The 27,761-nt window shown below is 54.8% G+C and overlaps 1 protein-coding gene across 1 annotated transcript; it reads left to right on the forward strand.

Annotated features, from left to right (window-relative positions):
• Nucleotides 1–38: 38 nt before the first annotated feature.
• LOC144951972 (uncharacterized) lies at nt 39–27,405 on the forward strand. Its single transcript, XM_078882345.1, is given in 3 exon segments — nt 39–799; nt 25,980–26,960; nt 26,962–27,405. Coding segments are annotated over 3 exon segments (1,098 nt in total). The 5' UTR covers nt 39–781; the 3' UTR covers nt 27,061–27,405.
• Nucleotides 27,406–27,761: the final 356 nt, after the last annotated feature.

Genomic DNA, 27,761 nt, shown 5'->3' on the forward strand with positions numbered 1-27,761 from the left:
AGCAGGAGAAGGAGGAGAGAGGGGACAGGGCAAGGGGAACACCACCACCACTACCACCACCACCACAAGCATCAGCAGGAGCAGCAGGAGGTTAGTTTGAGGGTGCTGCAGCAGGAGAAGGAGGAGAGAGGGGACAGGGCAAGAGGGGAACACCACCACCACTACCACCACCACCACCACAAGCATCAGCAGCAGGAGTTTAGTTTGAGGGTGGTGCAGCAGGAGGAGGAGAGAGAGGGGACAGGGCAAGAGGGGAACACCACCACCACTACCACCACCACCACCACAAGCATCAGCAGCAGGAGTTTAGTTTGAGGGTGGTGCAGCAGGAGGAGGAGAGAGAGGAGAGAGAGTCAAGAGGGGAACACCACCACCACCACAAGCATCAGCAGCAGCAGGAGCAGCAGCAGGAGGTTGGTTTGAGGTGGTGCAGCAGCAACAGCAGCAGGGGGAGGAGGAGGAGGGCAATTTGCCACTCTCCTTGCGGAGCGTGCGGACTGAGCTAGAGGAGGAGAAGAGAGACGAGAAGGAGGAGGTGGAAGAGGAGGAGGTGGAAGAGAGGAAGGGAGGTCGTGAGCTTCGTGTGAAGGGAGTGGTGGCTGCGGGGAAGGCTCCCCAGCCGGGACGAGCATGGGCCGGGCTCGAAGTGGGATGACGACGACGACGACGATGATGATGATGATGGTGGTGATGGTGGTGACGGTGGCGATGATGGCGATGCTGCTCGTGGTGGTGATGTGATTCCGTTGGGGAACACCTCTCGGTCTGTCCAGCTCCTGCCATGGGCGCCGCAGTAAAGGTAAGAGGAGGGAACCACTCAACACTCTCCCTTTTTTTACGATCAGTGGAAACAAGAAGATGCTCGGTGTATTCGGCACTTTGTTTCGTTCATCATTTCGTAAATTTTTTTTTGTAATTTTTTACAAATTTTAACTGGGCTCTCTCTCTCTCTTCCTCCCTCCCTCTCCACGTCTCTCTCTCTCTCTTTCTATTTTTTTTCAACGATCAGTGGAAACAAGATGATGATCTGTGTATTCGGCACTTTGTTTCGTTCATCATTTCGTTTTCTTTTTTGTAATGCGTTGCTTTATGTGCCCCCCCCCCCCACCACCACCCCCACCACCACCCCCACCCACCTCCCTGTTTAAATGAAATATTTTACAAAAGATTTCACGCTCTGCTCTCCTCCTTCTTACCCCCTCGATCTCTACCCCCTCGATCTCTACCCCCTCGATCTCTACCCCCTCGATCTCTACCCCCCTCGATCTCTACCCCCCTCGATCTCTACCCCCTCGATCTCTACCCCCTCGATCTCTACCCCCTCGATCTCTACCCCCTCTCTCTACCCCCCTCTCACGCTACCCCTCTCTCACTCTACCCCCCTTTCTCTCTACCCCCCTTTCTCTCTACCCCTCTCTCCACATCTACCCCTTCCCCTCTCTCTCATCTACCCCCCCCTCTCTCTCTCTACCCCCTCCCCCTCTCTCTACCCCCCTTCTCTCTCTAACCCCCGCTCTCTCTACCCCCGCCTCTCTCTACCCCCCCTCTCTCTACCCCCCTCTCTCTCTACCCCCCTCTCTCTCTACCCCCTCCTCTCTACACCCCCCCCTCTCTACCCCCCTCTCTCTACCCCCTCTCTCCTACCCCTCTCTCTCTACCCCCCTCTCTCTACCCCCTTCTCTCTCTTCCCCCTCTCTCTCTAACCCCCCCCCTCTCTCTACCCCCCTTCTCTCTCTACCCCCTCTCTCTCTAACCCCCCCCCCCCTCTCTCTACCCCCTTCTCTCTCTTCCCCCTCTCTCTCTACCCCCCTCTTTCTCTAATCTATGTCCTGTGTTCCTCCTGATTTCTATGTAATATTTTTAAATGTTTTTTTTTTACTGCGCTCTCTCTCTCTCTCTCTCTGTGTGTCCACGTCTCCCCCTCTCTCCTGGCTTTGGCTTTAACAGTCTCTCTCTCCTGGTTCGCTCGCTCTCTCTCTCTCCACGTCTCCCTCCTCCCACCCCTCTCTCTCTCCACGTCTCCCACTCTCTCTCTCTGTGTGCCAATGTCTCCCACTCTCTGTCCACGTCTCCCTCACTCTCTCTCTCTCTGTGTGTGCCCACGTCTTTTTAATTTACGATCAGTGGAAACAAGAAGATGCTCGGTGTAGTCGGCACTTTGCTTCGTTCATAATTTCGTACATTTTTTTATTTAGATTTTTTTAAATTAAAACTGGGCTCTATGGAACCCCCCCTCTAGCTCACTCTCTCACTCTCTCGCTCACTCTCTCTCTCTCTGTGCCCACGTCTTTTTTTGTTTTTACGATCAGTGGAAACAAGAAGATGCTCGGTGTAGTCGGCACTTTGCTTCGTTCATCATTTCGTAATATAGATTTTTTATAACTTTGCCCTCTCTCTCTCCCTCTTTGTGCCCACGTCTCCCTCTCTCTCCACGTCTCTCTCTCTCTGTGTGTGTCCACGTCTCCCTCTCTCTCGCTGTGCCCACGTCTCCCTCTCTCTCCACGTCTCTCTGTGTGTGTCCACGTCTCCCTCTCTCTCCACGTCTCTCTCTGTGTGTGTCCACGTCTCTCGCCCTGTCTCTTTGTGCCACGTCTCCCGCTCTCTCCACGTCTTTCTCTGTGTGTGTCCACGTCTCCCGCTCTCTCTCTCTCTGTGCCCACGTCTCCCGCTCTCTCCACGTCTCTCTCTGTGTGTGCCCACGTCTCCCTCTCTCTCCACGTCTCTCTCTGTGTGTCCACGTCTCCCTCTCTCTCCACGTCTCTCTCTCTGTGCCCACGTCTCCCGCTCTCTCTCCCTTCCTCTGCTCGGCGAGTCGTCGAGTGGCACCTACGCGGGGTTTCCGTTCGTCACGAGTGACGCGGTTCGCCCGTTCGTTCACCCCTCCCGCATGCGCGTGAACGCGCTCGTTAATTGCCCGATAACACCTCGATGATGATGACACCTTGATGATGATGATAATGACACCTTGATGATGATGACACCTTGATGATGACGACACCTTGATGATGACGACACCTTGATGATGATAACACCTTGATGATGATGATGACACCTTGATGATGATGATGACACCTTGATGATAATAACACTGATGATGACACCTTGATGATGATGACACCTTGATGATGATGATGACACCTTGATGATGACGATGATGACATCTTGATGATGCTGATGACACGTTGATGATGACGATGATGATAACACCTTGATGATGACGACACTGATGACGACACCTTGATGATGATGACACCTTGATGATGATGACACATTGATGATGATAACACCTTGATGATGATGACAACACCTTGATGATGACGATGATGATGATAACACCTTGATGATGATAAACCTTGATGATGATAACACTGATGATCACACTGATGATGACGCCTTGATGACGACGCCTTGATGATGATGATGATGATGACACCTTGATGATGATGACGACGATGATGATAATGACACCTTGATGATGACGACACTGATTATGACACCTTGATGATGATGACACCTTGATGATAATGACATCTTGATGATGATGACGACACCTTGATGATGATGACATCTTGATGATGATGACATCTTGATGATGATGACATTTTGATGATGATGACACCTTGATGATGATGACACCTTGATGATGACGACACTGATTATGACACCTTGATGATGATGACACCTTGATGATAATGACATCTTGATGATGATGACGACACCTTGGTGATGATGACACCTTGATGATGATGACACCTTGACGACGACGACGATGATGATGACGACGATGATATACAGAGGACCTCAGCCTGGGTGATTGCCGGTAGCGTCGGCTCTTCATGCGCGCGTGGCTCATGCTGCTGAGTCGTCCTCTCTCTCTCCGAGTCGTCCTCTATTTGAGTCGTCCCCTCTCGGAGCCGTCGTCCCCCCCCCTCATTCTTTGCGTCGTTCCCTCTCTGAGTCGTTCTCTCTCGGAGTCGTTCTCTTTCTCTCTGAGTCGTCCCCTCTCTCTCCACGAGAGCGAGCGACTAACCCCGTGCGTCACGAGTGGACATCGCTCGGTCGCCCTCTGTCTCCTCCCTGCGCGTCGTCCTCCAGTGTCCACCTCTCCCCGCGTTCATCCTCCCTCGAGTCACCCTCCACATACTCGCTCCCGTCCCCCACGATTGAAGTTCTACCCCAGGGTCATGTCGTGCGCGCGTGTAACGAGCTGACCGCTACGGACCCGGCGGCCCGAGTTCAATTTCCCGCTCGCGGCCGACACCGGGTGACGATTGTCTGAACCCCGTCACGGGCCCTCCCCTAGGTCGACTCGGCCTCAAATGAGTACCTGGCGCGGTGCCTAAATATCCGTCGAGTAGCCGTGTCGGCCTTCTTTGGCGCTGCTACTCGCTAACAGCACTTGCCCCAACAGTCCGTCAAGGCTACACGGGGGACCTTTGTGTGTTTGTGGAGCGGTCCCCCGCGTGTCCTCCCGTGGTTAAGTCGAGGTCACGTGGTGACATCGACTCGTGTCCGCTCCTCTCGAGCCCTCTCGGTCTTCTCTCTTCTACTTACTTATTGGAGAGTGCACGGTGGTGCCATCATCACCACCTCCATCATCACCTCCATCATCACCACCATCACCACCATCACCACAAGCACCTCCATCATCACCACCTCCATCATCATCACCACCTCCATCATCATCACCACCACCACCTCCATCACCACCTCCATCATCATCACCACCTCCATCATCATCACCACCACCACCTCCATCACCACCTCCATCACCACAAGCACCTCCATCACCCAAGCACCTGCATCATCACCACCCCCTCCATCATCATCATCACCATCACCGCCATCACCACCTCCATCAGCACCACCTCCATCATCACCATCATCACCACCTCCATCAGCACCATCATCACCACCATCACCTCGATCATCACCACCATCACCCCAAGCACCTCCATCACCACCCCCTCCATCATCATCATCACCATCACCGCCATCACCACCTCCATCAGCACCACCTCCATCATCACCATCATCACCACCATCACCTCGATCATCACCACCATCACCCCAAGCACCTCCATCACCACCCCCTCCATCATCATCATCACCACCACCGCCATCACCACCTCCACGACCACTTCCCGCTCTCTCTGCCCTTCCACCGCCTCGTGTCGATGTCGGCACGTGACGTCGTCTCGTCTATCCGCGGGGCTCCGGACGTGACGATGATGACGACGATGATGAATCATTGGGGCCGTTTGACGATGATAATGATGATTGCGTCATCGGACAATGATGCTGATTCTGCTGTTTGGTGGTGATGGTCATGCTGATGATGCTGATGATGAATTGGTCATCGTGAAGATGCTGATGATGCTGATTCTGTTGCTTGTTGGTGATGGTCATTCTGATGATGCTGATGGTGCTGATGATGCTGATGATGAATTAGTCATCGTGAAGATGCTGCTGGTGAATCAGGGGGTGGGGTGTAGGATTGACGCTCGTGCCTTGTGGTTTAACTTCTAAGCGCTGTGGGTTGGGGGTATCGGGGTGGGGGGTGAGTGTGGGGGGTGAGTGTGGGGGGGGTGAGTGTGGGGGGGGGTGAGTGTGGGGGGGGTGAGTGTGGGGGGGGTGAGTGTGGGGGGGGTGAGTGTGGGAGGGGTGAGTGTGGGGGGGTGAGTGTGGGGGGGTGAGTGTGGGGGGGTGAGTGTGGGGGGGTGAGTGTAGTGGTGTGCCTGGAGGGTGAGACGGTGGGGGGGGCTGTAGCTGCGGCTTGCTCCACGTGGCTTCTGTTGCAGCCACAGAGAGGCGGTTGTCGGCGCAATGCCAGCGTGTGTGCACGTGTGTGTGTGTCGGCGTGTGTGTGTAGGCGTGTGTGCACGTGTGTGTGTGTGTCGGCGTGTGTGTGTGTGTGTACGCGTGTGTGTGTGTGTGTACGCGTGTGTGTGTGTGTGTCGGCGTGTGTGTGTGTGTGTGTCGGCGTGTGTGTGTGTGTGTGTCGGCGTGTGCGTGTGTGTGTGTCGGCGTGTGTGTGTGTGTCGGCGTGTGCGTGTGTGTGTGTCGGCGTGTGCGTGTGTGTGTGTCGGCGTGTGTGTGTGTGTGTGTGTCGGCGTGTGTGTGTGTGTGTGTGTGTGTCGGCGTGTGTGTGTGTGTGTCGGCGTGTGTGTGTGTGTGTCGGCGTGTGTGTGTGTGTGTGTCGGCGTGTGTGTGTGTGTACGCGTCGGCGTGTGTGTGTGTGTACGCGTGTGTGTGTGTGTGTCGGCGTGTGTGTGTGTGTGTGTGTCGGCGTGTGTGTGTGTGTGTGTCGGCGTGTGTGTGTGTGTGTGTGTCGGCGTGTGTGTGTGTGTGTGTGTCGGCGTGTGTGTGTGTGTGTGTGTCGGCGTGTGTGTGTGTGTGTGTGTCGGCGTGTGTGTGTGTGTGTGTGTCGGCGTGTGTGTGTGTGTGTGTACGCGTGTGTGTGCGTACGTGCGATAGTGCAGCGGTTAGCGCGCTGCGCTATGAACCCGGCGACACGAGTTCGATTCCCGCTCACGGCCAACACCAGTGACGATTATCTGAACCGGTCCCCGGCCTCCCCTAGGTCGACTCAGCCTCAAATGAGTACTTGGTGCGATGTGTAAACATCGTCACTGGGGAAGACAAAGGCGGTCTGGCGTGGTGCTGGCCACCCACCCCTTCGTGTGCCGTGCCGGCTTTCATAGGTGCTCGCTAACAGCACTTGCCCCTACAGTCTGTTAAAGCTATACGGGGGGTCTTTGTCTTTGTGTGCACGCGTGGGTGTGTGCACACGTGTGTATGTATGTGTGTGTGTACTTCGTGGGGAGCGGTGGTGTAGCGGTTAGCGCCGCGCGGCGCCACGAACCGGGCAGCCTGACATGAGCGATGATTATTTGAACCGGCTCTGGGCCTCCTCTAGGTCAACTCGGCCTCAAATTCGGCCCGGCGTGGTGCTGGTCACCCACCCGCTCGTGCGCCGTGCCAGCCTTCATAGGTACTCGGGAAGAGCACTTGCCCCCAACAGGCTGTGTTGGGCTACCTTGGGAACCTTTGTCTTTGCAACCTATAATTTTTGGTAAACTTGGGACCTTTGTGAACATATAATGGAACCTTTTTTTCCAGTATTTTTGTAAAACCTGGGAACTTTGTGATGATTTCATGGAACCTTTTTGGCCAGTATTTTTCGGTAAACCTGGGACGTTTGTGAAGATATCATGGGACCTTTTTGCCAGTATATTTTGGTAAACCTGGGACGTTTGTGAAGATATCATGGGACCTTTTTGGCCATAATTTTTTTGGTAAACCTGGGACGTTTGTGAAGATGTCATGGAACCTTTTTGGCCAGCATTTTTTGGTAAACCTGGGACGTTTGTGAAGATGTCATGGGACCTTTTTGCCAGTATATTTTGGTAAACCTGGGACCTTTGTGAAGATGTCATGTGACCTTTTTTGCCAGCATTTTTTGGTAAACCTGGGACTTTTGTGAAGATATCATGGGACTGATTTGGCCAGTATTTTTTAGTAAACCTGGGACGTTTGTGAAGATGTCATGGGACCTTTTTGGCCAGCATTTTTTGGTAAACCTGGGACCTTTGTGAACATATCATGGGACCTTTTTGCCAGTATATTTTGGTAAACCTGGGACCTTTGTGAAGATATCATGGGACTGATTTGGCCATTATTTTTTTGGTAAACCTGGGACGTTTGTGAAGATGTCATGGAACCTTTTTGCCAGTATATTTTGGTAAACCTGGGACCTTTGTGAACATATCATGGGACCTTTTTGCCAGTATTTTTTGGTAAACCTGGGACGTTTGTGAAGATGTCATGGGACCTTTTTGGCCATTATTTTTTTGGTAAACTTGGGACCTTTGTGACGATATCATGGGACCTTTTTATGCCAGTATCAAAGTTTGAAAAATGAGAAGAGGTTTTGCCCCTTTCTGGGAATAAAACAAGAGTTGTGTTAAGATGTTCAAACACAAAATAAACACATTTGGCAAGGAATCAAGTCTGCATTTGCCACACAGTACTTATGGTGGCGTTAGTCTCTGTTCTGACACTGGTGGTGAGACTAGGTCATAAAGACGGCTGCTGTCTTTATGACCTAGTCTCTCTGGTGTAGACCAATCACTTTCAAAGACAATGCCCATAATATTATCACAGCATGTCTGTTTGCATGTTCACAGCAAGTGCTGTGTGTGTGATTAATGCAGTAATTGATGCCTTGCAAAATTAATCTATTTGGTGTTGGAACATCTTAACACAACTACCTGTTTAATTGTCAGGGTAAAATCTAATGTTATTTTTCATACTTTCGTGAAGATCTTAAGATCGATTGGCCGCTGGTCGGTTTGCACGCCCCCACGTGTCTCTGGCCGCGAACGAAAGTGACGTCACAGGACGCCACGTGACACCGATTTTTTTGGCGGGAAAAAAAACGCCCACTTCCATCCTTGGGAATGAATTCCTCAACAACAGCAGCAAAAACCTACTTTGGGTTATTCCAAAATATTTAATGTCTCGGCCTGGTTCTCGGTTACGGGGTTAACCGAGAAAATCTGGAGCACACATCTCGTGCCTGCCTGTGTGTGTGTGTCTGTGCGTCTGTGTGTGCATGTGTGTGTGTCTGAATGGGCGCGGCACGGGCTAGAGTAGAGATGGAGTGATGTGGTACAGGAGGATGTGGAGCTGAGTGGACTTGCCGATGACTGGTACCAGCGGTGTCAATATCGGCCTCTGTGGAGGAGGAGGCTCGGGAAGGACGCCGCTGGGCAGTTGGAGGTAGTCGCCCTCCAGCAACAACGGAGGGCAGAGGAGTGATGCTCACAACAACGAGCGGAGCGCCGGGTGGCTAAAGCACAGCAAGTTGGCACAGTAGGGGGCACAGGTGGTGCATCAGCCAGTCATCTCGGTCATCTCAGTCAGTCGACCCGTGGCACCTGCTGGGTCTGCCCTGTGACCTCCTGCCAGCGGGCGTTCGACACTTCACGTGGCCTTAACGTGCACATGGCCTGGCACAAGCGCCGTGGTGACGTCACCGCCACTTAGTGGCTGTTTAAATTTCGATTTAAAGCTTTCGTGACTGCAGGGATTCATCTTCTCGGTTCTTTCGGTAAAGTCACGTAGAATGTAAATAATAAAATAAAAAAAAACATAATAAAATAATATAATATATTATTTTATTACGTAAATTTTTTTAAATTTTATTATTTACATTCTACGTGACTTAACCGAAAGAACCAAGAAGATAGTGGCTGTTTGTTTGTTGTTGTTGGTTGTTCCAGCACTTGTGAGTGGGAATCGAACCCAGGTGGTCGCAGCGGGAGGCTGCAGCCTTCGATGAGTTACCTGGTGCGAGGGAGAGCGGGGATGGAGAAAAGAGGAGGGAGGGATGGGGGGGGCGATAGGGGGGGGGGAGGATGTGGGGGGAGAGAGGAAATGCGATGGAGGGAGCGTGGGTGGGTGGGGGGAGAGGGTGGGTGGGTGGGTGGGGGGAGAGGGTGGGTGGGTGGGTGGGGGGAGAGGGTGGGTGGGTGGGTGGGGGGAGAGGGTGGGTGGGTGGGTGGGGGGAGAGGGTGGGTGGGTGGGTGGAGAGGGTGGGTGGGTGGGGGGAGAGGGTGGGTGGGTGGGGGGAGAGGGTGGGTGGGTGGGGGGAAAGTGAGCGAGAGAGTGAGCGGGAGAGTGAGCAGGAGAGTGAGCGGGAGAGTGAGTGACCGAGAGAGTGAGTGACCGAGAGAGTGAGTGACCGAGAGAGTGAGTGACCGAGAGAGTGAGTGACCGACCAAGAGAGCGACGGAGAGAGCGAGCAAGAGAGCGAGAGAGTGAGCAAAGTAAAAAAAATGTAAAAATTTTTTTTTTAACGAAATGATGAACGAAGCAAAGTGCCGACTACACCGAGCATTTTCTTGTTTCCACTGATCGTAAAAAAAAGAAAGAGAGAGGAAGAGAGGGAGGGGGGGAGGGAGGGGAGGTGCAGAGGGGGAGGGAGTGAGGTAGGGAGGGGGAGGTAGGGGGAGAGTAGTTAGCGGCTATATTTAGGCTGCGGCTCCGCCAATTAGCACGCGGTGTGACGCGCGCTCTGGACACGAGGCCCTCTGACGTCACAGAGCAAGGTGCATCCCTGATCCGGCATCGACGTCATCGTCATCAACATCGTCATCATTGGCGACCACATTCATTGGCTACCTCTCCTCCCCCCCTCAACTTGCTTTTAAGGGATTGCATCTTGAATCATTGCCTCACTTGATGCAGCTAATCTGGCTGTGACGGTCCCACCTGATGACGGAGACTTGTGTTGCCTCCGAAACGTCGTGATTTTTTTTTATTTTTATTAATTTTGATGTATTACCTACGTGACTTTACCGAAAAAACCTAATAATATGAATATCGTCATCAGCATCGTCATCAGCATCGTCATCAACATCGTCATCAGCATCGTCATCAACATCGTCATCAGCATCGTCATCAGCATCGTCATCAACATCGTCATCAACATCGTCATCAGCATCGTCATCAGCATCGTCATCAGCATTGTCATCAACATCGTCATCAGCATCGTCATCAACATCGTCATCAGCATCGTCATCAGCATCGTCATCAGCATCGTCATCAGCATCGTCATCAACATCGTCATCAACATCGTCATCAACATCGTCATCAACAGCATCGTCATCAGTGTTAGCGACACACAACGTGAAGCACGTGCCGCACGAATGCTGTAGTGGCTGGACGCGTGGACACGTGATCTGTGTGTTCGCTGTGGCCTTAGTAACCTAGTGGGGGGTGGGGGGCTGGTGGTGGGGGGCAGGAGAAGACAGTGTCTTGATTTGGCGGCCACCATATCAACCCTACCTCTCACCCCTCCACCCCTCACCTGTCCACCCCCTTCACCCCTCACCTGTCCACCCACTCCACCCCTCACCTGTCCACCCCTCCACCCCTCACCTGTCCAACCCCTCCACCCCTCACCTGTCCACCCACTCCACCCCTCACCTGTCCACCCACTCCACCCCTCACCTGTCCACCCCCTCCACCCCTCACCTGTCTACCCCCTCCACCCCTCACCTGTTCAACCCCTCCACCCCTCACCTGTCCAACCCCTTCACCCCTCACCTGTCCACCCACTCCACCCCTCACCTGTCCACCCCCTCCACCCCTCACCTGTCCACCCACTCCACCCCTCACCTGTCCACCCCCTTCACCCTTCACCCCTCACCTGTCCACCCCCTTCACCCCTCACCTGTCCACCCCATTCACCCCTCACCTGTCCACCCCCTCCACCCCTCACCTGTCTACCCCCTCCACCCCTCACCTGTTCAACCCCTTCCACCCCTCACCTGTCCACCCACTCCACCCCTCACCTGTCCAACCCCTCCACCCCTCACCTGTCCAACCCCTTCACCCCTCACCTGTCCACCCACTCCACCCCTCACCTGTCCACCCCCTCCACCCCTCACCTGTCCACCCCCTCCACCCCTCACCTGTCCACCCACTCCACCCCTCACCTGTCCACCCCCTCCACCCCTCACCTGTCCACCCACTCCACCCTCACCTGTCCAACCCCTCCACCCCTCACCTGGTGGTGCATCGGTCAGTCATCTCAGTCAGTCGACCCGTGGCACCTGCTGGGTCTGCTCTGTGACCTCTTGGTGCACCTTGCCTGGCACAGTAGGGGGCACAGGTGGTGCATCGGTCGGTGATCTCAGTCAGTCGACCCGTGGCACCTGCTGGGTCTGCCCCGTGACCTCCTGCCAGCGGGCGTTCGACACTTCACGTGGCCTTAACGTGCACCTAGCCTGGCACAAGCGTCGTGGTGACGTCACCGCCACTTAGTGGCGACTGGCGGTTGTTGTAATTGTTGTTGGTGGTGGTGATGGTGGAGAGGGAGAGAGAGAGAGAGAGAAAGCTGAAGAGGAATTGTTCTGTAGTAGGCGACGTTTCGGGCACTGGACCTTCTTCGCCGTATGTGAATGCGTGCGGGTGATTTGTGCTCGGAAGGCGTTCGCGTCACCCGCGTCGGAGCGTCTTGACTTGAATGGTGTGAGTGTGTGTGGGGGTGAGTTGGGTGGTGTGTGTGTGGGGGTGAGTTGGGTGGTGTGTGTGTGGGGGTGAGTTGGGTGGTGTTTGTGTGGGGGTGAGTTGGGTGGTGTGTGTGTGGGGGTGAGTTGGGTGGTGTGTGTGTGGGGGTGAGTTGGGTGGTGTATGTGTGGGGGTGAGTTGGGTGGTGTGTGTGGGGGTGAGTTGGGTGGTGTGTGTGTGTGTGTGGGGGTGAGTTGGGTGGTGTGTGTGTGTGTGTGGGGGTGAGTTGGGTGGTATGTGTGTGTGTGGGGGTGAGTTGGGTGGTGTGTGTGTGGGGGGTGAGTTGGGTGGTGTGTGTGTGGGGGTGAGTTGGGTGGTGTGTGTGTGGGGGTGAGTTGGGTGGTGTGTGTGTGGGGGTGAGTTGGGTGGTGTGTGTGTGTGGGGGTGAGTTGGGTGGTGTGTGTGTGTGGGGGTGAGTTGGGTGGTGTGTGTGTGGGGGTGAGTTGGGTGGTGTGTGTGTGTGGGGGTGAGTTGGGTGGTGTGTGTGTGTGGGGGTGAGTTGGGTGGTATGTGTGTGTGTGGGGGTGAGTTGGGTGGTATGTGTGTGTGTGGGGGTGAGTTGGGTGGTATGTGTGTGTGTGGGGGTGAGTTGGGTGGTATGTGTGTGTGTGGGGGTGAGTTGGGTGGTGTGTGTGTGGGGGTGAGTTGGGTGGTGTGTGTGTGTGGGGGTGAGTTGGGTGGTGTGTGTGTGGTTGAGTTGGGTGGTGTGTGTGCGTGTGTGTGCGAGTGTGTGTGTGTGTTCGTGAGTGTGTGTTCGTGTGTGTGTGTGGGGTTGAGTTGGGTGGTGCGTGGGGGTGAGTTGGGTGGTGCGTGGGGGTGAGTTGGGTGGAGCGTGTGTGTCCGTGTGTGTTTGTGTGTGTGTGCGTGGGGGTGAGTTGGGTGGTGTGTGTGTGGGGGTGAGTTGGGTGGTGTGTGTGTGTGTTCGTGTGTGTCCGTGTGTGTGCGTGGGGTGAGTTTGGCCCTGCTCCTCAGTCCACCCGTGGAGCCGCGGTGGCCAGGAGATGTTAACTACCTCGCCTGGTGTTCAGGAGGTCACAGGTTCGATCCCGACCCTGATGCCTGCTGCTGTATATTTGGAGTTTGCGTCTCTCTCTCTCATCATCATCACGGTGGCCAGGAGATGTTAACTACCTTGCCTGGTGTTCAGGAGGTCACAGGTTCGATCCCGACCCTGACGCCTGCTGCTGTATATTTGGAGTTTGCGTCTCTCTCTCTCATCATCATCACGGTGGCTAGGAGATGTTAACTACCTCGCCTGGTATACAGGAGGTGGTGGGTTCGATCATGACCCTGACGCCTGCTGCTGTATATTTGGAGTTTGCGTCTCTCTCCACGTGGTCGTGTGGATTTTTTTCTCCGGATTTTCCCTCCACAGTTAGAAACATCTCACACGTCGAGATAATTTTTCCATGACTTTGGTTGCTGTAAATGTTCCAAATGATGGTGCCACTTTGTCGAGCCGTCATTTGTAGGAGCCGGGTCGCTTCCGAAAAATCAATCGGTAGCTCAGCGAGGCTTTGCCTGGTAGGATGGCGATGGATTCGTGTTGGCTGTGTCGGGTGGTGGCGGGTTTAACAACACATTCATATTCACGCGATCGAACATAACAGCCTTGAAGTTGATTGGTCCACACCCGAGACGGCTTTCTTTAGAGCCTAGTCCCCATTGGTGTTGGACCAGATGACACCAGAAGGCGTACAACTCAAACACAGTGCAATATCAGAGTATTGAGAGCTCGGGGTAAGCATTTACACTATGAGATCTCTGTTACCAGTGGCAAAATGTAGTAGTAGGGTTTTACCCTTTTAAACTGGTACAAAACTGACACCTTTATTCAAGGCATCATGTTTGCAATAACCACAACACAAGAAAGCCGTCTCGGGTGTGGACCAATCAACTTCAAGGACAGTGCATATTATTATCAATAACAGAGTTGCTTCTTTTTGTTTGCTTTTTTGACTACTTGTGTTGTGGTTATTGCAAACACGATGCCTTGAATAAAGGTGTCAGTTTTGTACCAGTTTAAAAGGGTAAAAACCTACTCCAATATTTTGCCACTGGTAAAAGAGATCTCATAGTGTAAATCCCTCCGATCCTTTCGTGATCCACCTACCCCCCTAATTCCAGCCCCTCCCCTCGCGACCCCAGCGGTGTGTGCGTGTTGGGGGGTGGGGGGGGGGAGCTCGCGAGAAGACGCCGCGGGCTCGGATTTCTCGCGCTGAATTATTGAACTTCGCGTGGAGAGGCTCTCGCTAAATATTGATGGTGCCAGGCTCAGCCGCCACTCCCACCCCCCACTCTCTCTCGCCCCCCACCCCCTCTTGCCCTCACCCCCCCCTCACCCCCCCACCGTGAACATGGCACAGAGGTACAGGGGGTGGGTGGCACGCGAGATGCCCCGTGAGCAGGGATGGGGGGAGGGGGTGGTGGACATCTCAACACAGCTCATGCTGCTGCTGCTGCTTCTGTTGTTGGGGTCATGAGCCACTTGTTACGCGTGTCTGTGTGTGTGTAGGCGTGTCTGTGTGTGTGTGTCTGTGTGTGTAGGCGTGTGTGTGTGTGTCTGTGTGTGTACACGTGTCTGTGTGTGTCTGTGTGTGTGTAGGCGTGTCTGTGTGTGTATGTCTGTGTGTGTGTACACGTGTCTGTGTGTGTAGGCGTGTCTGTGTGTGTGTGTCTGTGTGTGTAGGCGTGTGTGTGTGTACACGTGTGTGTGTGTACACGTGTCTGTGTGTGTCTGTGTGTGTACACGTCTCTGTGTGTCTCTGTGTGTGTGTAGGCGTGTCTGTGTGTGTGTCTGTGTGTGTGTACACGTGTGTGTGTGTGTGTCTGTGTGTGTGTAGGCGTGTGTGTGTGTGTACACGTCTCTGTGTGTGTGTAGGCGTGTCTCTGTGTGTGTGTGTCTGTGTGTGTGTACACGTGTCTGTGTGTGTCTGTGTGTGTGTAGGCGTGTGTGTGTGTAGGCGTGTGTGTGTGTCTGTGTGTACACGTATCTGTCTGTGTGTCTGTGTGTGTAGGCGTGTCTCACTGCGTGTGTGTGTGTCCACGTGTCTGTGTGTGTCCACGTGTGTCTGTGTGTGTGTCCACGTGTGTCTGTGTGTACACGTGTCTGTGTGTATGAGGGAGCGGTAGTGTGTGTAGCCTGCAACAGGCTGTAGGGGCAAGTGCTGTTAGCGAGTAGCAGCACCTATGAAGGCCGGCACAGCACACGAGGGGGTGGGTGGCCAGCACCACGCCCGACCGCCTTTGTTTCCCAAGTGGCGATCTTTACACACCGCACCAAGTACTGATTTGAGGCTGAGTCGACCTAGGGGAGGCCCACGACCGGTTCAGATAATCGTCACCGGTGGTGGCCGTGAGCGGGAATCGAACTACCGCTGTCCCATACCGAGACGCAGACACGTGCACACACACACACAGACACGTGCACACACAGACACGTGCACACACACACACAGACACGTGTACACACAGACACGTGCACACACACACACAGCCACCTGTACACACACACACAGCCACCTGTACACACAGACACGTGCACACACACACACAGACACGTGCACACACACACAGCCACCTGTACACACAGACACGTGCACACACACACACAGACACGTGCACACACACACACAGCCACCTGTACACACAGACACGTGCACACACACACACAGACACGTGCACACACACACACAGCCACCTGTACACACACACAGCCACCTGTACACACAGACACGTGCACACACACACAGCCACCTGTACACACAGACACGTGCACACACACACACAGCCACCTGTACACACACACACAGCCACCTGTACACACAGACACGTGCACACACACACACAGACACGTGCACACACACACACAGCCACGTGTACACACAGACACGTGCACACACACACACAGACACGTGTACACACAGACACAGACACGTGTACACACAGACACGTGCACACACACACACAGCCACCTGTACACACAGACACGTGCACACACACCACACAGACACGTGCACACACACACACAGCCACCTGTACACACAGACACGTGCACACACACACACAGACACGTGCACACACACACACAGACACGTGTACACACACACACAGCCACCTGTACACACAGACACGTGTACACACACACACAGCCACCTGTACACACAGACACGTGCACACACACACACAGACACGTGCACACACACACACAGACACGTGCACACACACACACGCACGCGATCGCTCCACTCCTGGATACACTTAATCCCAGCCCCAGGGATTAAACTCTCTCTCCACTCTCGCTCATTCTACCCTCCCACTCTCCCCCTCCCACTCTCCCCACCCACTCTACCCACCCACTCTCCCCTCCCACTCTCCCCTCCCACTCTACCCACCCACTCTCCCCTCCCACTCTCCCCTCCCACTCTCCCCTCCCACTCTCCCCACCCACTCTACCCACCCACTCTCCCCACCCACTCTCCCCACCCACTCTCCCCTCCCACTCTACCCACCCACTCTCCCCACCCACTCTCCCCTCCCACTCTCCCCTCCCACTCTCCCCTCCCACTCTCCCCACCCACTCTCCCCACCCACTCTCCCCACCCACTCTCCCCACCAACTCTCCCACCCACCTCCCCCCCACTCTCCCCTCCCACTCTCCCCTCCCACTCTCCCCTCTCACTCTCCCCACCCACCTCCCCACCCACTCTCCCCTCCCACTCTCTCCTCCCACTCTCCCCTCCCACTCTCCCCTCCCACTCTCCCCACCCACTTTCCCCTCCCACTCTCTCCTCCCACTCTCTCCTCCCACTCTCCCCTCCCACTCTCCCCACCCACTCTCCCCACCCACTTTCCCCTCCCACTCTCTCCTCCCACTTTCCCCTCCCACTCTCTCCTCCCACTCTCCCCTCCTACTCTCCCCACCCACTCTCCCCACCCACTCTCCCCACCCACTCTCCCCACCCACTCTACCCACCCACTCTACCCACCCACTCTCCCCTCCCACTCTCCCCTCCCACTATCCCCTCCCACTCTCTCCTCCCACTCTCTCCTCCCACTCTCCCCCTCCCACTCTCCCCACCCACTTTCCCCTCCCACTCTCCCCTCCCACTATCCCCTCCCACTCTCCCCACCCACTCTCCCCTCCCACTCTCCCCACCCACTCTCCCCACCCACTTTCCCCTCCCACTCTCTCCTACCACTCTCTCCTCCCACTCTCCCCACCCACTCTCCCCTCCCACTCTCCCCTCCCACTCTACCCTCCCACTCTCCCCTCCCACTCTCCCCTCCCACTCTACCCACCATCTCTTACCCCTCTCCCTGCGTCACTCGCATCACTAACCAGTACCCATCACTACCCCCTGTCACTCGCAGCACTAACCAGTACCCATCACTACCCCCTGTCACTCGCATCACTAACCAGTACTCATCACTACCCCCTGTCACTCGCATCACTAACCAGTACCCATCACTACCCCCTGTCACTCGCATCACTAACCAGTACTCATCACTACCCCCCCCGCGTCACTCGCGACGCTACCCAGTACCGCTCACAATGACCGGCTGCGACCACGAGCGTGTTGGCAACGTCGACTACCGACTACCGCCGATCGTCGGACTCGAGCGAGCCAGCCTCGCGATCGCGAGCGGTCGAGCGGCGGGAACCTCTCGTCCAGAAACACCGTGACCAGTTGAATTCCTGCAGAAAGATGTTCGGCAGATCGCCGCCCCTCCCCCCCCCCCGTAGGGCAGCTGTTCCAACGCCCCCCCCCCCCCCCCGGCTACCGCAAGCGAGCGCGGGGGTGCGAGCGCCTCTTCGTAGAATCTGGCCGGATCGTCACACCCTCGAAGTAGAAAACAAATAAAAACAAAGAAACTGAAACAAAGATGATCGGCCGTAGCGAACTCCGCTCGCTGTGCCGTTGTGCCGTTGTGCAAGGGCGCGTGGTGGGGGGCGGGGCTTGCGACGGGGGCGGGGCTTGGGCTGGCCCACGTGCTTGTCCCGTGGTGCATCTGCCACCTAGTGGCAAGGCGTGGGAACTCGGCGTTGGCTGCCGGTCGCCATTGAACCGCAAGGTCATGGCCGAAGCTTCCGGTTACCCAGAGCTGTGAACCCCTTATTAGTGCCCCTTACCTTATTACAGACCAATAACACTGGTCAACAAAAAAAAACAATTTCTGGCCTGGACTTTTGCAGCTGTTCTAGACTAATTTCAGGGTGCTGATTCCAAATCTGATCTCAGATTTGCTTTATAACATCTCATTTTATGCTATCGGCATACCCCATTTTCATTGATTTTACCCGAAATTAACTCTTGTCACTTATGATTGCAAGTCGTTGCGAGTCAGTGACTGCTTTAGTGTTAAAATACGGTGCTGTATTTTTAGGATAGTGTGTTTATAATATCATTTCATGTAGATATCCACATTTATTTAATATTTTTCTTCCGCAGTTTTTATTGAAAATGCAATATTTGATATCTCAAAAACCTGATGTGATAGACAAAAACTGATGCCAGGTTTGGAATCGGCACCCCAAAATTACCTTAAAACCGTTGGAATACATTATGCCAGAAAAGTTTGTTGACCAGTGGTATAGACCTTGTTGGTCAAACCGTACCCTTTATACATCTCAACGTTCATCCTACAAAGTCCCCATCGCAAGGGAGAAACACAAAGAAATGGACACTTTTTTAGCTGTTACCCGTATTGAAACGGCTCTACGCCATATGGACCTCTAAACTCAATTTCACTGTTCAAGAATACGGGGTAAACCGTATGGATTCACAGATATGGTATAGTGTAGTGTATAGTGTGGTGTATAGTGTAGTGTAGTGTATAGTGTAGTGTATAGTGTAGTGTATAGTGTAGTGTATAGTGTGGTGTATAGTGTAGTGTATAGTGTGGTGTATAGTGTAGTGTATAGTGTGGTGTATAGTGTAGTGTATAGTGTGGTGTATAGTGTAGTGTATAGTGTAGTGTATAGTGTGGTGTGTAGTGTATAGTGTAGTGTGTAGTGTATAGTAGTGTATAGTGTAGTGTATAGTGTAGTGTATAGTAGTGTATAGTGTAGTGTATAGTGTGGTGTATAGTGTGGTGTATAGTGTGGTGTATAGTGTGTAGTGTAGTGTGTAGTGTAGTGTGTAGTGTATAGTGTGTAGTGTATAGTGTGGTGTATAGTGTGGTGTATAGTGTGGTGTATAGTGTAATGTATAGTGTAGTGTATAGTGTAGTGTGTAGTGTAGTGTATAGTGTGTAGTGTATAGTGTAGTGTGTAGTGTAGTGTGTAGTGTAGTGTAGTGTATAGTAGTGTAGTGTATAGTAGTGTAGTGTATAGTAGTGTAGTGTATAGTAGTGTAGTGTATAGTAGTGTAGTGTAGTGTATAGCAGAGGTGTGGACTCGAGTCATGTGACTTGGACTCGAGTCAGACTCGAGTCATGAATTTGAATGACTTGCGACTCGACTTGGACTTGCATAACAATGACTTTGTCCCACCTCTGGTGTATAGTAGTGTAGTGTATAGTAGTGTAGTGTATAGTGTAGTGTATAGTGTAGTGTATAGTGTAGTGTATAGTGTAGTGTATAGTGTGGGTATAGTAGTGTAGTACTCACTTGATACAGCATATCTGGCTGTGACGGTCCCACCTGATGACGGAGACTTGTGTTGCCTCCGAAACGTCGTGATTTTTATTATTTTATTTTTTATTAATTTTAATTTCATTTTTTACCTACGTGAACTTTACCGAAAGAACTAAGAGTATGAATCCTTGCAGTCACGAAAGCTTCAAATCTAGAATTAGTAGTGTAGTGTATAGTGTATAGCTTACCTGTCAACCCCTTATCAGTGCCCTACCTTATTACAGACCAATTATAGACCTTTGTGGTCAATCCGTACCCCTTATAAACCTCAACGTTCATCCTACAAAGTCCCATCGCAAGGGAGAAGCACAAGCAATTGGACAACGACAAACGTCGCCCCGTGTTGAAGCGGCTGTACGCCGTGTGGACCTGAAAACGCAATCTCCCTTCGCAAGAATTCGGGGTGAGCCGTCATGGCAGAGGTCGCAACCGGGTACCCGATACCCGTACCCTACCCGATACCCGGCTACCCGTACCCGGCCGGGTACGGGTACCCGTTTGCGACCCTGGTGCGGCCGGGTACGGGTACGGGTAGGCCGTGAGTCACTGGTGAGTCACCGTTTGTCACTCATTTCCCAACGTCTTGTCTCTTCTCACAATTCAAGTTCCTAGAGTCAACCCACCCGCGCCTGCAACATGGCTTCATCCCAGAGGTCGCAATCGGGTACCCGTACCCGTATCCGTACCCGGCCGAATACGGGTAGCTGGGTATCGGGTAGGGTACGGGTAGCCGGGTATCGGGTACCCGGTTGCAACCTCTGGCCGGTAGCTTGCGTGCTCTAGACGGGAGTTCGTTGTCCGTGTCTGTGAGCAGTGCACACGCCACGCGGGAGAAACTGAAGCTCACCCACTCCTTGCCTCTCTTGGCCAAACTGCTGCGGGGAAACACTTGGCACTGCCGCTGTAAGGCTCTCAGCGATATCTACCCCGGTGGGTGCCAGTTTCTCAGGGGAGTCTCCTGTGCTTTTGGGGGTGGGGGTGGAGGTGGAGGGGGGGTTGGCAGGGGGGTAGAGGGAGAGGTTATTACTGGTAGGAACGAAGTGGACCAGACCACCAATAGATGAATGTGTCCGTCCGTCCGTCCGTGTATCAACATCGCCCCCTACTGCAAACACTTGGCATGACCCTGTCCGACAAGATGGCCGCCCGCTCCCCCTGCGATCTGTCAACTAAACAAGATGGCCGTCGCTTCCGGCGCCTCACGGCGAAACTTTAAACTTCGCTTCAAAATTACTTTACTGAAACGCAGCACGTTTTAAAAAAAAAATTACTTTACTGAAACGCAGCACGTTTTTTTTAACACAGAGACAAGAAACATTTATTAACACAGAGACGAGATACATTTAATCGCCTTATTTGTGCACGAAAAGCACGGCGCGAGGCCTAGTGCGGCAGGCTTCGCGAGGCCTAGTGCGGCAGGCTTACTAACACAGAGACGAGATACATTTAATCGCCTTATTTGTGCACGAAAAGCGCGGCTTCGCGAGGCCTACTGTAGAGGCTTCGCGAGGCCTAGTGCAGAAGGCTTCGCTAAGTCTACTGCAGAGAAGGCTTCGCGAGGCCTAGTGCAGTAGGCTTCACGAGGCCTAGTGCGGGAGGCTTATTAACACAGAGACGAGATACATTTAATCGCCTTATTTGTGCACGAAAAGCGCAGCTTCGCGAGGCCTAGTGTGGCAGGCTTCGCGAGGCCTAGTGCAGAAGGTGGTGGGGGGTGGTGGTGGGGGGTGGTGAGGACTGGTGGGAGGGGTGGTGTTGAGGGTGGTGTGGGGGGTCTTTAAATCTCACAGCGTGTCTTGTCAAAACAAACACTTTTAATTAACGTTACACTAGAATACAGTTAAATTTTTTCTTTAACTCCTCTATACCCGGTCGATATCCCTGTACCGGTACTAGATAGATAGATAGATCGTTTATTGTCATTGTCACCAGTACAACGAAATTTAAAATGCTCACCAGTCAGGGCATCATTCATAAATTTAAATTAAATAAAACAAGAAAATAAAAATAAAATTAAATGAAAGATAATCAATTTATGCTATATATATAAACAGCCCAAGTATACCCACATACCCACATAAGGTTACATTTTGTCATTGCACATCTCTATTTCACATTCAATTGTAAACACTATTACTTAATAATTAATTAGCATTATTGAGTGTGGTGATCGCTGTAGGATAAAAGCTCTGTTTGAATCTTGTTTGTCCTTGTTTTGACTGATCTGAATCGTCTGCCTGATGGCAACAGCTCAAACAGTGAGTGTCCAGGGTGTGAAGAGTCCTTTAGAATGATCTGTGCTTTTTTGATGCAACGTGAACTGTGTAGTTCTTCCAGTGTGGGGAGATGGCAGCCGGCGATCTTTTGGGCTGTGTTGATGACCCTCTGGAGCGCTTTCCTCTGAGCCACTGTACAACTGGTGTACCATACACTAAGTAGTATTCCTACCAGCCCACCCCGCAGGGTCCTGTTAGGGGATGGGGATATAGGGATGGGGGTATAGGGGATGGCGGGGTATAGGGTGAGAGGGGGTCATGGGGAGAGGGGGTCATGGGGAGAGGGGGTCATGGGGAGAGGGGGTCATGGGGAGTGGGGGTCATGGGGAGAGGGGGTCATGGGGAGAGGGAGTCATGGGGAGGGGGGGTCATGGGGAGAGGGGGTCATGGGGAGAGGGGGTCATGGGGAGGGGGGGTCATGGGAGAGGGGGTCATGGGGAGAGGGGGTCATGGGGAGAGGGGGTCATGGGGAGAGGGGGGTCATGGGGAGGGGGAGTCATGGGGAGAGGGGGTCATGGGGAGAGGGGGTCATGGGGAGGGGGAGTCATGGGGAGAGGGGGTCATGGGGAGGGGGGGTCATGGGGGGGGAGGGGGGGTCATGGGGAGGGGGGGTCATGGGGAGAGGGGGTCATGGGGAGAGGGGGTCATGGGAGAGGGGGTCATGGGGAGGGGGGGTCATGGGGAGAGGGGGTCATGGGGAGAGGGGGTCATGGGGAGGGGGGTCATGGGGAGGGGGGGTCATGGGGAGGGGGGGTCATGGGGAGAGGGGGTCATGGGGAGTGGGGGTCATGGGTTGTGGGGGTCATGGGATAGTGGGGGTCATGGGGAGTGGGGGTCATGGGGAGTGGGGGTCATGGGGAGTGGGGGTCATGGGGAGTGGGGGTCATGGGGAGGGGGGGTCATGGGGAGGGGGGTCATGGGGAGTGGGGGTCATGGGAGAGGGGGTCATGGGGAGTGGGGGTCATGGGGAGTGGGGGTCATGGGGAGTGGGGGTCATGGGAGAGGGGGTCATGGGGAGTGGGGGTCATGGGGAGAGGGGGTCATGGGGAGTGGGGGTCATGGGGAGGGGGGGTCATGGGGGAGGGGGGTGCAAGGCGTTATGATACCTTCAATAGGCCAGGGCTCTGGGTTATTGTTCGTGCTTTCAGGGGTCTCCGACTCTCCGCTCACAATCATCGAGGGCCGCCTTCATGATGGTGGGCAGGCGCGGGTAAAGCCGCGTGGCCGGGAGTAGGAGGCCAATCCATGTTCACCTTTGGGGTGCGACAGGAATGTCTCCTGGCTGTCGCATTATTGAACAGTCATCTTTGACCACGGAGTTCGAGAAGCTTTCTGTGGCTGCAACGGTGGGATTTCCACCTGGTACAGATGCATTAGGATGCTCTTCGCTGCCCGGGTGCGGTCGAGGGATGTGACTCCCTACCGGTCAACCATGCCATGTATGCTGATGATCTGGTGATTGCTTCCCACTCTGACAAGGAGTTGGGAGATGCTAACAGCTTGAACCTGGAGCATGCTACTAAGAGATGGGGCCTTACCGTCAGCCCCCACAAAAGCACTGCACCTTCCCGGCTATCTTATGTAATCGAACGCTCCCCTCCCTCCGCTGTGCATGGAGTGATGGGGCAGTTGTGGAGAGAGTGGAGATGTTTGCGTACCTGGGCAGTGTGACAGTCGAGCGGTATTATCTTTTCATAAATTGCATAACGCAGTGTGCAAGCTACCTGGTAGGTCGCTCCATATTAAGCTCCGGGTCTTCTCGGCCACAGTTATGCCTCTCCCTTATCTACGACTCTGAAACGCGGAGCCCTCTAAAAAGAACATCTGCGCCGGTTTGAAACATTCTGGCCAGCCTGCCTACGATCCATCATGGGTTTAACCAGACTGGAGCTCACAGATTACTTGAAGGATCTGGTCACAGTCCCATCATCGGTATGCTCCTCTGGCAGGCAAGGTTGTGCTGGCTGGGTCATGTATCTCACATGCCTATCCACCGCATGCCCAAGCAAATCAACTTCTGTTTGGCCGGATAGAGGGGGCTCAACTGGGCGCGGCACGGGCCTAGAAAAGAGATGGAGTGATGTGGTACAAGAGGATGTGGAGCTGAGTGGACTTGCCGATGACCGGTACAAAGATCGGCGACTGCAGAGACGGATGCTCGTGAAGGACGTGACTGGAAAGTTGGAGGCAGTTGCCCTCAAAGTGTACCTAGCCTGGCACGAGCATCGTGGTGACGGTGGTTATTATTGTGCGTGTGTAATGTTGTGTATGTGTGTGTAGGTCTGTGTATCTCTATGGGTCTCTATGCATTTCTATGCGTCTCTATGGGTTCACTGTGCGGTCCACAGATTGAGTTGCACAGCCACAGTTCCACCACTGTGGCTGAGTGTTTAGTTTCCCATTCATGGAGGTGATGCGGTGAAGCGGCATCGTTCTGGTGGTGATGTCCTGATGATGCGGTTCATGTTTCCACCGGTGTTTTCGAGGAGGAGGTCGCAGAATGTCAAAGCCAGGAGGAGGTGCGATGATGAGGTGTGGGTCACGCATGAGGAGGTGTTTGTTACTCTGGACATCCGCGTTGTTGCACTCTTTGCACAGTAGCAGAAGCAGAGTTCCTCTGGTTCCTGTGGTGAGACTCTAGGATCTGGATGGTGAGGCTCCAATACCTGGGTGTTGAGACTCTAGGACCTGGGTGGTGAGGCTCTGGGACCTGGGCAGAGGTCGCAAACGGGTTTTGATTCCTTACCCGTACCCGGCCGCACCAGGGTCGCAAACGGGTACCCGTACCCGGCCGGGTACGGGTAGGGTACGGGTATCGGGTACCTGATTGCGACCTCTAGGATGAAGCCATGTTGCAGGCGCGGGTGGGTTGATTCTAGGAACTTGAATTGTGAGAAGAGACAAGACGTTGGGAAATGAGTGACAAACGGTGACTCACCAGTGACTCACGGCCTACCCTTACCCGGCCGCACCAGGGTCGCAAACGGGTACCCGTACCCATACCCGGCCGGGTACGGGTAGCCGGGTATCCGTTAGGGTACGGGTATCGGGTACCCGGTTGCGACCTCTGGACCTGGGTGGGTGAGACTCTAGAATCTGTTTGGTGAGACTCTACGATTGGATGGGATCCTTGGGACTCGAGTCGGCGGTGATGGTGAGCAGCAGGTGACATTTGTTGAGGTCTCGATGGCTGTTGAGGGTGGCTGTTGAGGGTGGCTGTTGAGGGTGGCTGTTGAGGGTGGCTGTCGCGTGGCAAGAGCACGCGTCCAGTGCTCGGTGGAGACATGTGGGGGGCGGATCGCATGCTCGTGCAGTGAGTGCCCCCTGGCGGACATAGGTCAGTACTGCAGCAGCTGGCGGACCACGTGGGCGGGCGGCCATGTGACCCCCTAGTTAGTGACGCGAGGCCACCAATCACGTGGCTCCCTGTTTTTCCTACAGACAACTCGGGTCTGCAAGCAACTCTCCGCAGAGACATCGCGTGGACCGCGAGAGAGTTGATGGCAACCACAACGACCCACCCATCATCAACCACAACCACTCATCATCAACCACAACCACTCATCATCAACCACAACCAGTCACCCATCATCAACCACAACCACCCACCTATCATCAACCACAACCACCCACCCATCATCAACCACAACCACCCATCATCAACCACAACCACCCATCATCAACCACAACCAGTCACCCATCATCAACCACAACCACCCACCTATCATCAACCACAACCACCCACCTATCATCAACCACAACCACCCACCCATCATCAACCACAACCAACCACCCATCATCAACAAAGACCTCATCAATGTCACATCCTCCTGACCATCACCGCCGACTCAAGTCCCAATGATCCCATCCATACTGGGATCGCGCTGCTCGTTATTCTGGGCCCGGTCTCAGCAACCCGTTGTTAATAAACCGCCCCCCCCCCCTCCCCCTCTCCAATTGCCTCCCTCCCCCCCCCCCCCCAGGCAGACAAAGCGATGAGCAATTTTCTTCTGCTGCTGCTGCTCGCTCACTCTGGGGGGGTCCTACTGCCGGCCTCCTCCTCCGCCTCCGCCGCGGCCGCCGCGTCCCAGCAAGGTGGGCCCAGGGCCCCCGGGGTCGTCGCGGCCGTCGGGGCGGCGAGCGGCCCTCTCGGCGGCCGGAGCGCCGCTCAGCAGCAGCAGCAGCGGCGGAGGCAGGGCCCCCCGCCGCCGCCGCCGCCGCTGCTGGTCCGTCTGCTGCGGGAGAGACTGTCTCGGGCCAGGGTGGCGCGTTGGCCCTCGGCCTCGCGGAGGGACGGCGCTCCGGCGCGCTGGAGGCACCGCGGGCAAACGGCGGCGGCGGCGGCGGCGGCGCAGCCCGGTCCCGCGGCCCCGCCGGCCTTCGGTTTGGGGAGCGCGAGGCCGGGCGCCGAGGACGTCCCGTCTCCGCGCGTGATCCTCAGCGAGCGCCGCCCGCTGGCGCCGCCGCCGCTCTTCGGCATCGGGGAGGCGGCGGCCGCGGCCGCGGCGGCCGCGATGGCGGAAGAGGAGGAGGAGATGGCGGAGGAGGAGATCGGGGTGGGGGTCGGCGCGGGCGGGGCCGCGTGGGCCGCGGGCCCCGCCAACGGCACGGCCCGCTCCAAGCGGCACCCGCAGGGGGGCCGCGTGCACCGCGGCGAGTACTCGGTGTGCGACAGCGAGAGCCGCTGGGTCACGGACAAACCCAGCGCCTTCGACATCCACGGGCACCGAGTGCGCGTGCTGCTCGAGTTCAGCACGGCGGGCCGCCCCGTGCGCCAGTACTTCTACGAGACGCGCTGCAAGGGCGGAGGAGGAGGAGGAGGAGCGGGAGGAGGAGGAGGGAAAGGAGGAGGAGGGAGGGATGGAGGAGGAGGAGGCGGTGCCGGGCAGTTCGGCTCGTCCTGCCGCGGCATCGACGAGAGACACTGGGACTCGCGGTGCAAGACGACGCAGTCGTACGTGCGGGGCGCTCACCCTCGACAAGAGTGGCCAGTCCGTGTGGACGTGGATTCGCATCGACACTGCGTGCGTGTGCACGCTCACGCGCAAGTTCGGCCGATACTGACGCGCGCGCGCGCGGGAACGGGGCGGGTCGTCGGGCGGGCGGGCGGAGGATATCGGCGGGCGAGCGGGGCGGATGAGGAACGGGGAGAATTTGGTGGATTGGTGAATCGGAATGGATCGGGTGGATGGGAGAAGGAATGGATGAACGGATGGATCGGTCGATGGAGAGAGGGGAGAAGAATGTCGCGGGGTGTACGAATTCGATCCGCACGCACGGATGGAGAACCGGGACTGCATTGCGAGAGTTGAACGGCTGGAGCAAGGGAGTTCATACTCTTAGTTCTTTCGGTAAAGTCACCATGTAGGTAAAAAAATGAAATAAAAATTAATAAAAATGAAATAATAAACTCACGTTTCGGAGGCAACACAAGTCTCCGTCATCAGGTGGGACCGTCACAGCCAGATTTGCTGCATCAAGTGACGGTCCCACCTGATCATGGAGACTCGTGTTGCCTCCGAAACGTCGTGATTTTTTATTTTTGGTTATTTTTTTTTATACTTTTTTTTTCATTTTCTTACCTACGTGACTTTACCGAAAGAACTCAGAGTATGAATCATTGCAGTCACGAAAGCTTCAACTCTACAAGGGAGTTCATTTGTAGCGGACAAAAAGGATGGGGTGGGTGAGCGATGCGGGGGGGAGGGGGGGCGTGGACGAAGGGCGATGGACGGAGGGAGGATTTGCTGACGGGGAGATCGAAG

This window comes from Lampetra fluviatilis, chromosome 64, assembly GCF_964198595.1.
Source record: "Lampetra fluviatilis chromosome 64, kcLamFluv1.1, whole genome shotgun sequence".
NCBI classification, from domain to species: domain Eukaryota; kingdom Metazoa; phylum Chordata; class Hyperoartia; order Petromyzontiformes; family Petromyzontidae; genus Lampetra; species Lampetra fluviatilis.